Below are 12,918 nucleotides of genomic sequence, written 5' to 3' on the forward strand. Positions count from 1 at the left end.
ATTACTGATTCAGAGTTACTGATTTCGCATATATATACTTGTGCTGGTTTTGGCTGGGATAGAGTTAATTTTCCTCATAGTAGCTGGTATGGGGCTGTGGTTTGGATTTGTGCTGAAAACAGTGTTGATAACACAGGGATGTTCTAGTCACTGCTGAGCAGGGCTTACCCAGAGTCAAGGACTTTTCTGCCTCTCATACCACCCGACCAGCGAGGAGTTTGGGGGTGCACAAGAAGCTGGGAGGGGACACAGCTGTGGCAGTTGACCCCAACTGACCAAAGGGATATTCCAGACCATATGACAACATGCTCAGCATACAAAGCTGGGGAAGAAGCAGGAAGGGGGGATGTTCAGAGCGATGGTGTTTGCTTCCCAAGTAATCGTTACGCGTCTTGGAGCCCTGCTTTCCTGGAGATGGCTGAACACCTGCCTGCCCATGGGAAGCAGTGAATGAATTCCTTGTTTTGCTTTGCTTACATGGGTGGCTTTTGCTTTACCTATTAAACTGTCTTTATCTCAACTCACAAGTTTTCTCATTTTCACTCTTCCCACTCCCTTCCCCATCCTGCCGCAGGGGGAGTGAGCAAGCAGCTGTGTGGGGCTTAGTTGCCAGCTGGGGTTAAGCCACAACAGTACTCTTTTGAGTGTGGTTTTCCTCCGTATATAAATTTGGGGAAAAGCAAACCCAACACAAATTTACACAGTATTGAAATTTATAATTCATGAGCAGCATCTTTTTACACACAGTTACAGATCTTGGCTACTTAAATTAAAAACCTAACTGAGCACAATTTTAGGCATCATCCATTTGACAGAACAGTTTTAGACAGAATAGTTTCCCAGTACAATCAAACCAAACAACAATGAGCATCAACGAACACAACTATCTTTTCAGACTCTGGAAAGGAGTGCTCAGTCACAGACACCTTTGCCACCTCCTCAACACAACCATCCACCAGGCCCCTCACTGATGTAAGAAGCCTTCATAGCAGGGACTAACCTTACAAGTTAGGTGGAGACCCTTTATTACTTTCTTCCCCTCTTTCCATACCCCTCCCTCCTCTTGGCTCATGTTTCCAGTTGTTCCAATTCCCTATCTTAAATCCTAGCTCCTTTTCAGAAATCATGCCCTCCCAATTCCTTATTCTCAGTCTTTTTGTGCAGAAGAACAACCACAGTCCTTTTTTTCTACAGTCCTCTTGACCCTTCTCAAACAAAGCAAAAATGGAAGAAAATAATTTTCTGCTCTTCAAAAAGAAAAGGTACAATGGCTTAAAGCCTGAATACAGCATCTAGGTAATGTGAACGCCTTATAATGAGACACATATGAAACATTACTAATATTTAGATCCCATTTTTTTAAAAATTACATAAATGTATAATTGTTCTATAGTTTCTGATTAAGATTTTGCCTGATAAAAGTTTTTAAGCAAACTTTACCTGCAGCATGGAGTACACATAAAAGAAAAACTCCTAACAAATGCAAAACCATCCTTGCTTTTCAGCAGGACCCTATACATAGTGAGCTGAACAGAGCACTTTACAACCTGAAGCTTTAATTAAAACAAAAAGGTCAGTGACTTTAGTAGGGTACAAGGGACAGCACTACTGAAACAGCAAAATTTAAGTAAAAAAACCCAGCACTATTAAGGAGGATTAAAAAGGTATGACAGCATTGTGAGTATCATGACAAAACCGATGGATGGGAAGGCATACAACAGAGGAGCAAGAGATTAACAGCCTGAAAGACAAAGATTTTCAAAAGCCGTTAATATTTCACATTGTAAAAATAAAGATACGCTTCCACAGAAGTTTTTAGATACATTATCAGCTTTGCTATTGCAGCACTTACCTGAAGCAACAACAGTGCTTGCCCATAATGTATTTTCTATGCTTAGGCTTTCATGAACTGCTGGATCACTGTCTTCCTGTTAAAAATACAAACAGCTAATAAGTAAATCAACATCACAGTCATAGTTAAGAACAATGCCAAGCCATCTGAATAAGACTAACTTGCACAGGATGTCTGCATCCTTGTACCAACCACCGTATAACAGTATTTGTTGCACGTACTTTGGATACGCACAAAAATAACTTTGCAAAAAGTGAAATACTGATTGAAGTTCATATTACTTAAACCCAATTATATTCAAAGAACTAAAGTCAACAGTGTTTTAAAAGGAACATATTATTTTCCTCAGATGTATCAAACTGCAGAACAGTTTGCTATACCAAGCAGTTGAGGTGACTTACAAACACTAACCAACAAAAATTAACACCCTGTTCTCTGTGACAATTTGAATCACCTATAATTCATACAATAACTTATGGTCATCATCAGTTTGCAACCCAAGCAACATCATATCAACTTCAGGGAAGAATATTTAGACTTTTAAAAAGAAATGCACACTTGTGTTGTCTTACTACATACTTACAAAATACATATCCAATGGTAAACACTTCCAATAGGAAATTGCTTCCATGATTATTTTAAACTTCCCTATTTTTTCTCCCCTTTCTCCTCCCAAGAAATAATGGTCCACAGATTGTAAACAGACTTAATCTCTCATAATCAATTTGGAGCATGTACAGATTTGTTACTCATTAGCAGCTGTGAAATGTGCCATTTACAACTAAAGGAAACTTTAGGAGGAAAGATAATCAAGTGTATTTGATCGAATTACAGATTGTGCTAAACATTTTGCAGGAAAAGGGGGACCACTGACATATCAAAGTACACAATAAATTCTACATAATGTCAATAATCAAAACCTATGTCCATTTTTCATCTCTATTTTCAAACAACCACTAAGCACAGGATAGCTGCTGAAAAATCTCTGTTCCTAAAAGAGAAAAATCTCAAACTAAACAGATACATTTTTGTGTGTACTTCAAAAGATCTCCACATAGCAATGAGACTATAGCTCTTATTTTCTTAAGTGAAGCAAAATCCTTGTTTAAAAGGCATAGAGAACCATTCTGTCAAAAACAGAGGGGAAGAGAGGAAGGATATGGAATTAGCTATAAGAAGAAAACCACAAGTTTTGAATCAAGACTCATACAGAAATTCTGTCAACAATCATCAATGTTCTATAAGATTAGTCTTTCATTAAGAACAAGAGAAACTTTTTTTTTAATTTTACCTAAGGAATTAATACTACAAGAATTATTTGCCATACTCCTAAAAATTAAAATACATTAGGTTTGAGACAACAGTAACCACAAGCCCACTCTAATGGAGTAACATTTTCAGTAGCTGGGGAGTACTAGAAAGAGCAGAAGCGAATTCCAAGACATTGCTACATAACAGCAGAAGTACTTCATATTGATAGGCCAAGGAATGTTGAGCTGTAGAGAACTGAAAATGTATCTCTGAAGGTGAAACGGGATCAGCAGCTACAGCTACATTCAAAATTATTGGTAGTATTAGTAACACATGAAGTCTTGATCACTGAAACATTAAATACAAGATTATTCTGATCTAGCTCAAAAAAGTATCATTTGTGGCAATTATCAATTATCTCTGTAACACTTAGTAACTTATTTCTGAGATGAGTGCCTTTGATAGGGTTCATCCACAGCCTAAATGTTTGGATAATTTTTCCTAACTTCATAATGCTTAGATTCCTGGTTTGATTTATAATTGTTCCTAGGTTATTCAGATCCTGTAATTATTTCAGCCTTCTGAAAGCCTAATTAAGCAGTGTATAGACATATTAAGTCTAAGTAGAAATTACAAAAAAAATACTAGTTTTTCCAGAGGAAGATAGTAGTAATATGGTCAAAATATAACTGCAGCTGTTTGGGGCATGGCAGCTGATGGAGAGATTGCCATCTACACCTATAATGTTGAAACATGACCACATCCAGTGGTAAGTTTCCATATGGAACTTATTTAGAGGTTTCAGAATCTGTTTCTACGAGGCTAGAAATAGGACACAAACTGGCCATATGTGAGTTGAAGAGAGATACTGAATTTTTTCATTCCTATCATGGGCTTTTCAAGAATTGCTGAATCTAACAGGACAACTTTCCTGAAATTCTTTCATACAGACAATGCTGATTAGCTGTTTGTGACAAGAGTGGAAGGCTGCCACTTTCAACCCAAACACTGGGCCTGGCACCAAACAGGAGTCTTAATTTCACACAACTTGCCATGAGATGCACAGATTGTGCTCAGTCAGCAACACATATGCTAACCCTGATTACGTTTTATCATCCACAAACTATTCTGCATCATTCAAACTGGTTCAACTTGCTTGATTTTTACAACTTGACCTACCATCATACACTGCAAAAAAAAAAAGGAAATTCTGCTCAAGTATTCTGAACAAGATTTGTGGCGTTTCTCGCCGCATCACTAGTTCAACTGAAAAAAATGTATAGTTGTACAAAGAAAATGCTTTTATTTATAGGAACTCACTACTGTACCTTAAAGAGCAAATCATGCTAGAGTTTGTCAGAGCAGTCCCCAGCATGCATATAATAGGATGATGCATACTAACGGAGAGCTGATGACAAAGGTCCCATAGTTCAGTCAAACACTGCGACCTCATGGAAATGAATGGGTCAGTCTTTTACAACCATCAGCAAACAGTGATAGGACACAAGATGTGAATACCATAGTTGCAACAAATTTAGTCTCAATAAATGAAAAAGTTTTTCTATTTTGCCCTCAGAAGTTCCATACAGAATACCTGTTGTCCACAGTGGGACTCCAAATAGCTTCCCCCAAACACTGAAAGAGATAATTTCCCATCTACCACTTACTAAATCTGCAATCATACTTAAGTAATATTTTTGCATTATGTTGAATTCCATCATAAAGAAAGAATTTGAATTTTGACAGGAGCATTTTGTCTCAACTAACCATTAGCACAGAATTAATGTATAGAATTAGAGATACAGAAAAGCTGTAGAAGTCAAAGAAATGTTCGCTGCTATATCTTTGCATACCTTTATAATTGTAACTTTAGATAAGACTAAAGTAAGACTTCAGAACAAAATAGCTATAGAAAAACATCTATGATTTAATAATGGGATAATACTGTAGATTAATATAACCTACAAAAAAGCGGACAGATTAAAGTCCATACAGTGAAGCATAAAGCGATGCACACAAAGGAAGAAAACATCCCAACTTCACAAAGAGATAAGCTCTGAGCTGATCAAAACTACTCATAACTGCTCAGAAATTGTTATGACTACTCAGAAAACAAATTTTGGTATTATTAGAAATCTACCAAAACACTAACTTAATAGTCAAGAACAAACTAAATGCTTAGAATTACTAGGAGAGAAAATAACAACAACAACAACAAATCATGCCCAAGTCATAAATATGTAGTTCTAAATCCCTCCTCCCCTCCCCTTATTCCAAAGAACTGGAAAATGTTCAAAAAGGGCAACAAGGTCAATGTAGCTTCCATAAGAGATATGATTAAATAAACCTGAACTCTAATGAGGAACATGACAGACACTATGAAACGGGCACCTAGAAAGGGAGGATAGATACTGCTGTCTCTTTCCAAAGTAGTCATAAATAAAGCCAGCAAAATTAAAACAACAGGCAATTGCTCTTCATAAAAATATGTAATCAACCTATACAACTTCTTCCTATTTGAATGCTAAAAGGTTGCATAGGTTCAAGGGGAAACTGGGTAAGTTTAGAGAAGGACAATTCATTGCAGCTTACTTACAGATGTCAGCTGACTCAGCAAGTTCCCACATCATGAGATATTAAGAGGCAGAAGAACCTTCTGAGGAGGCACTACCATCTCCTTACTCTAGTCTTATTCTCCTTCCCAGCAGTCTGCTTCTGGCTATTGTCAGGAATAGGATACTAAGTTAGGAAAATCTTTATTTTCTGCCTTAGTTTATTCTTCAGTTAGCAGATTTTTAAGGCAGTGAATTATGAAACTCTTCCACACTACAAGAAGAGATTGAAAGCCCTGCAGTGATTATGGAGAGTGGACAACACAGCTAGGAAAAAGTCACTTGTCCAATGTCCACCTGCTACAAGACTTAACTAAATGCCTCTTTTTAGGTCATTCAAAATAGGAAAACGTCCTAGCTAGATCTCTTTCCACTCATGCCATGCTCATTAACAGAACAGATTGGCCGATCAGGCAACTTCTGCTTATTTCATTATGATCCTTTCATGCCTTTAGGCCCTCATTTAACATTTCCACCTTTCTACAGTTCATTCAGTTTACCAAATACCCCACCTTCCATAAACAAAAGGATGACGACTTAACCTTATTTTTCATTTGTCATAAGTTACTCAAATGAAAAATAAAAAATATATTTACAGGTTATGAGTTCAGGTGTTCTACATTATTTTTATTTCTACTTTTAGAGAGATGGTAGGGATAGATGAAGCAGGAAAGGGACAAGGACTCCGAGTCCGGAAAAAGACCAGGTCTGTGGTAAGGAGAAACGGTTCTGCAAATTTTCTGATGCTACTACAGCTAACAGAACAATGTATGTTTTGGAATAAATGAAATCCATCCCTCACTCTAGTAGCAGAAATTTGACATACAAGTGCTTCCTTGTCCAGCTGATGAAGTTTCCACTTAAGGTCTGTTGGGTTGAATTTCATTTAGCAGCTGTATGTTTATTGGTCTTTAAATTCTGAATTAAGTTCATTACCAGAACAGTGCAGTATTGCATTCAAGCTTCATATTCAGGCTCAGTTTTTGAAGTCATATGCAGTATTAATCATAGAGGCTGAAACTGTCTACAGTTCCTATTCTAGGAAATTAGTCTGTACCTCTTGCATGTGCAGAGAAAAAGGAACAGATAAGCAGTGAAATAAAAATTAAATATATCCTACTTCCAGTCCTGAATTCATAATACAGCTGACCAAGGATCATGACAAATTTCAAGTAGCCATTTAAAAGGTTTCAAAGCTAGAATTCATTAGAAATTTTTGTCAGGTAATGACAGTGGCCTTTGAGACTGAATACCTGATCCTTGAATGAACCAGTGTACCACTTCCATTTGACCTTTTCTAGCCCTATTCCTACCTGACAGGATGCAGCACAACAACCCCCACCAACTTTTGTAGGAAAGTGTAAGAATACACATTAGTTTAATTGCATCACTGAAAGAGATTCCTTCCCCACCCCAATCCCACAGGTAATTATTCTTGCTATGTTCCTTTTACTGGCATATGTATTTCGGACAGGGTCAGATTAGGTTCTGCACACGTTAGCTCCCTAGTCTGGCTGTCCGTATGGCTGTTAGTGCCAGCACAAGCAAGGTGAGTAAAAAGGAGTTGCAGAACATAATACCATTCCCTTCAGTGGAAACATAAAATTAAGCCAGATTGAAGTGAACACAGCCATTGCTTCAAAACAGGTAACTCTCTAACCACAAATATGAAGTAAAACAATGACTCAACATTCTCTCTACTAAAATACACAACTTATCCAAGAAAACATCTGTATACCTAGCCCCAGGCCAGAGATTCTACTCATAAATGAATAGACAATTCCCAGTGCTCACATCTCAATACCTATTTTTCCAAAGTATCAACAGCTACATGCAACAGGTTTTGCATCAAGGTAGTTTTTTTAAACATCTGACAAGGTACTATATTGGAAAAAATGATACGAAATAGTTCCGTACCATGGGAAAAAAAAAAAGTTTATTACAGCAGATGAACTAAACTCAAAGGAATTAGTTCTCTGGAATAAAAAAAAAAAATAAGTTTTAAATATACTCCCAAAGTAAATGAAGAGACTGAGGTGACAGCACAGAGTTGCAATATAGGAGAAATTAAAGGAAAATATTCTTAAGGGGACAGTGGAAGAAGGACCCAGCTTTAAACAAAAACCAGCCAAGGTCAAAAGCAGAAGTGAGAATTTCCACAATTCTGCACCAGAAGCTGTAAACAAAAGGTAGATAATGCTGGTCATGCCAGTACACACTGATGTAATGCTCTAGAGTACTTTTTCGGCTCCAACTGGTAAAAGCTGGGTTAAGAAGTATGGCTACCTTTTGTTCTTCTACAGACATATGTTTTTCTCAGGCTTTTTGAGAACTGATGAAATAGCTTCCTTGTTTACCAAACCTACATAGGAGCATAAGACAGAAGAGAAACTCTCATCATTACATCTGTGTAAATTCCTGTTCTATGTATCACTATTTCAAAACAAGCTCAGCCAAGACATGGATGATGCCCTGAGAACAAATAAAACAATCTCATACATTTTCACAGAACACTAGTTTAGCTCATCTATCACTTCTTGGTAGGATGCCCAGAAGAGGGGAGAGGAGGAGAGGAATTAACTTATACCATTATTTAGGGGCCAGGCATGATCCTCCCCATGTGCCCATGCAAGGACACACATTCACTTTTCATGCACTGACTGCATATAATGCACCAAAATCCATGGAGGACAATGGAAAATTACTTCATTTGAAGCTGGCAGATATCAACAGAGTACAGCAGAGCTTTAACTCCTCCTGACACGGTTATGCAGGTATACTGCAAAAGGTATCTTCTGTCAGCTATCAGGTTTGCTATGTGAGCAATATCTCCACAAAAGTACTTAAGAGAAGTTCTCCCTCATAAAAACTCCACAGCTGTGCACCTAAGTTTCTGTTTTGTTTTATGGTCATGCACTTTTTGAAATATCTAAGTTTGTCTTCTACGTTGTTAATACTCTGTCTTCATAATGGGAAAAAAAAAAAAGAAAAATCAATGTGCTATTACCCTGTCAACCTACCCTTGCAAGAATTCTTTGAACATCAACGCTTAAGTAGGAAAAACGTATGCATTAGCATCACTAAAGCATACTTATTTTTTTTTTACTTTAACATAAAATAGAAATTAGATGCAAAAACTGATTTAGTAAGAAGCAAGTGCTCACAGCAGAAGTAGAAAGATAAATTAGTAAACAAGTGTCCTAAACCAACATTTCACTATGCAGAAGGCATACCATTAACAACAACAACAATCTTCTACAAATATCTACAGTGTGATCCACTGTGAACCAGGTCCGAGGGCACTGCCCTCAGATACATGCACACACAAGTTCAGTTTAAACTGCCCTTCCTACTGAGGCAGGCAAAATGACACATGGGTAAACCTCAAAGCATAAAATGCACCAGGGTTATTTACACGTATCAGGGATGCTTGAATCATACAGCTTTTATTACATGTACAAACAGAACTCACAACAGGGAGCAACCATTTAGTGATGATTTCCCAATGTCTCAATTACACGTACCAGAGTTGTTAAAGCAGCTCTGAGGAGTTCAGTTTGTATTTAGAAAAGTATATGCTTAGCCATTGGGACAGGAATAACATGAATTTTACAGCTGTTAACAGAAGTTTAATTTGGACAATTGGTCAATACAAGATTTAAGTAAACATTGCTGCTTACAGCTTTAGAAGGTGTGGGCAAATGACCTTTACTTTGTAGGCAGCATGAACTATATAACTGGTATAAACTGGTCTTCGAGAGCCAACAACTGCAATATCTCATTCATCAGTGTACTTAGAATTGTGAAATGGAATTCCAATTACTGAACAAAATCTACTACCAATTTGAGTCACTTGGGTAAAAAACCCTTCTCTCTACCTCCATAGTAGTTAATTCTCTCAAATTATTTTAGAAACAAACTACCAAGTGGAATGAATCTGCTAACACTGAGTTTGGCTAAAATAAACAAAACAATCACTATATCTGCTAATATAATGCTACCAAGCTGTAAAGAGATTTAAAAAAAATTTTAATACCTATTAAGACATCCCACTTTAAAGGGTTAACTTTAGCAGGCCACCTTTTGAAAATAACAGAAAAAAATCACAGAAATTATTGCACTGTTGTTATCATAATTGGTTTTGAATATAATTGTAGCTGGAAAAAAGATTTAGTAAAGCCCCCGTAAGTAGCTTTTAGTTTTATTTTACTTTTTGAGATAACTGAACTTTGGAAGTACCAGCTTTCCCTTGAACAGAAATGCTGTTAAACAAGGCACATTGTTATTGCACATTGCAGTTGCATCGTCTCAGGCTACTGAATATATTAAAATTGCCACTTTTTTTGACATATATGAACAATGGATTACATGCCTGGAGACAAATAATATATATCTATACAAATGGTTTCATATAAAAAGATTATAGTGATGTCAACAAATACCCAATTTTCAAATGCTGCTTTTTTCAGATATTCTTTTTGTATTAGCTTTCAGCAATACACATTTATGAGGACATCTTTTATATGAAGTATTGCCATGGCAGGAATATGGAAAAAAACTACTGCTGTAAAGCTAAGAAAAGATCTGATACAACTGTGACACTGGGTATAGGTTTCACTTACACTGAGAAACACGAGAGAGGTAGAACTGTATTTACATGCACCACTTACCCGTGTGAAGGTACCCTCAAAACTGTGAATATCCAGCTGTGGCTTCTGAGCATAAACATAAGCATTGATTGAAAAGAGATCCTGTAAAAACAGATTAAAGTACTATTTAAAGATTAAAGTATTATTTAAACTTAATCACATATTTTGAAGAACCTTATAGTGGTAAAGATTCCAGTTTATGACCCCCACCACTCCACCCCAAGTTAAGTTCATGAATTTTTTTACCCAACTAAGAAACGACACTGTTTTTTCAGTACATCTTGCTATAAAGGAACCAGATCCAAGATGATATTCTAAATGTGTTGATAGTTCAAACACTAAACTGTTTTACATTTATAACATGGGTTAGAAATTTTATCTAATTTATTTTCTCTTAACAGCCCCATTTTAATTTATAATACTATAATCTTAAAATATTTTCCATATATTTGCTCTTCTAAAGATAAAAGTGGGGTTTTTTTGTTTTGTTTTTAATGAAACTGGAAACAAAATACTTTTCCAGCAAGGACAGAGCCAACTGAATACAAGAGGAAACAAAGAAATTGATTCAAGTTCTCTTAAATGCTCAAGCACATCTCCAGTCAACCCGTAAGAAAACCCCATCAGCTTCAAGAAAGTTTGGATATATCAACAGGATTACTCAAATGCTCGAAGTCAGGGATATGCTAAACTGGTTTGATAAAATTTGGTCTAATATACATGGTACTACTACTCATGACAGCAAACAACCCATGAACATTCCTACCCTAAAACTAAGAAGAATAAGAGACTCGGATACTACAGTAGTAGGCTCTATAAATACATGGCCGTATGGTATAAAAAGGGAAGAAAAAAAAAATCTGATGACTTAAGAGCTGTCCCTAGAGGCCCAGGGAGGATCACCTTAAAATTCTGAAACAATTATTTCATGAGGTCATTGTTCTGAAACACCCACCTCCCACACGAAGAATACTGCAGAGCAATTGTCAAAAGCGTGATACAAAGGACTCATCACAAAAGTAAACATTTTGGTGCTTTTTAGATGGTCAGGACCAGCAGCTAAGTGATTTCAACACAAGGACACCACTCTTGCATGGATCCAAAGTTCATTTTTTACTCTGCAGATGCTTGATATCAAATCCCAGTTGACCTAAGAATCATAACCTCTGAGGAAATGCAGGAGTGTCTACCTTGTCACGGTACGTAGCACCTAACTATTTGAGAAATTAATTTTACAGCCTCTTTCATGGACATATAACCACACCTTGGCTCAAAGGTAGCTATTTTTAAAAGTATGCCATCATTTTTTGTTCATAATTTTGAATATAAGAAAAAATAACTACATTTGAATAATACACAATGTGAACATTACAAAAATTAACTAAAGGCACAATTGCCTGTGTTAATGTCTTAAAATTGGACATATTTATATCCTTTTTTTTCTCTTGACAAAATGGCTACAGAATTTTGAGTATCATTATTTTTTTCACTTTTCCAGGTCAAAATGAATTTTTTTTTTAATCTATTGTACTTTTATCAAACATGTTTGTCTTTACTTTAAATGTGTAGCTCTATAAATAATGAATTTGTATTTCTATTTATATTCTGCAGACAACAAATCTCTCACTTCATACCCTGCAAAACCAGACTTTGTACTCCATATGCTTTTAAAAACCTGAATCAAATCTGAACATTAACTCTCACAAATTATCTTTATCTTAACCATTAGTCATTTATTGTAGTCTTTCACACGAAGTTCATTCATTGCATCCTTGTTCTTCCAACCTACTTTCATCAGGTTTACAAGAAATAATTCATATGAAACTAATACACATGTGGTGTCCTATATCTTCATCATTCATGTCTTTCCAATCTGTTATCACCTACAATTTAGCTAATCCAGGCTATTAAGTGCTTTATTATGCAAAGAAAAATAAAGAGTCTCTCAGTAGTGGATAGCACAGCAGAAAACTAATACCACACACGTACTCATATACACAATAAAAACTGCTAGTGAAATGCGTCAACCAAGAACAACTCTCTTTTCAAAGAATGCCTTAGTGGAAAGCAACATTAGAATAAAAGGAAGCAGAAATATCCACCTTTTTAAGTATACTGGCATTTGTACAGTAATCTATTTTCCTGGTTTCTAATATTTTTGTTTTCTTCTACTGTGATGTTCTCCTTTGTTACATTTTAAATGTAAAAATTTCTACCACATTCCTTTGGTGTCTTTTCTTTTTATGTTTTAGTTCTCCTTTTGTATTTCTGATTTAACACCTAAATTTTCATGTTTTCCTTTTTTTTTTTTCTTTTTTTGAATTTCAACTCTGAAACAAACTCACTTATCTTTCTGAAAAACAGATCTGCACATTTCCGACACATTTGTGGCATTACTCTGGAATGCCACAAACTAGAACCAGCAGAGTATTCCAAAAGCACATGTTTTTTCCTAAAACTGAAAAAGAAAAACCTATGCTCTGAGAGAAATCTGGGGTGATAGTTCACTGGCATTTCATTCCTGAGTAGTAAGAAAGAAAGGACATACAAGCAT

At 36.1% G+C, this 12,918-nt stretch overlaps 1 protein-coding gene across 4 annotated transcripts in view; it reads right to left on the minus strand.

Annotated features, from left to right (window-relative positions):
- Positions 1-12,918, minus strand: part of ATP9B (ATPase phospholipid transporting 9B (putative)) — a 172,366-nt gene that overhangs the window by 84,060 nt on the left and 75,388 nt on the right. For all 4 annotated transcript variants that reach the window (XR_011047779.1, XM_068395815.1, XM_068395816.1 and 1 more), the window contains exons 9-10: positions 10,386-10,466; positions 1,853-1,928 (exon numbers count right to left, since the gene is read on the minus strand). Coding sequence is in view for 3 of the 4 variants with exons in the window: in XM_068395815.1 (XP_068251916.1) it covers positions 1,853-1,928; positions 10,386-10,466 (157 nt within the window). In the remaining variant the exon portion in view is untranslated. The remainder of the gene's footprint in view (positions 1-1,852; positions 1,929-10,385; positions 10,467-12,918) is intronic.

This window comes from Nyctibius grandis, chromosome 3, assembly GCF_013368605.1.
Source record: "Nyctibius grandis isolate bNycGra1 chromosome 3, bNycGra1.pri, whole genome shotgun sequence".
Taxonomy (NCBI): Eukaryota; Metazoa; Chordata; class Aves; order Nyctibiiformes; family Nyctibiidae; genus Nyctibius; species Nyctibius grandis.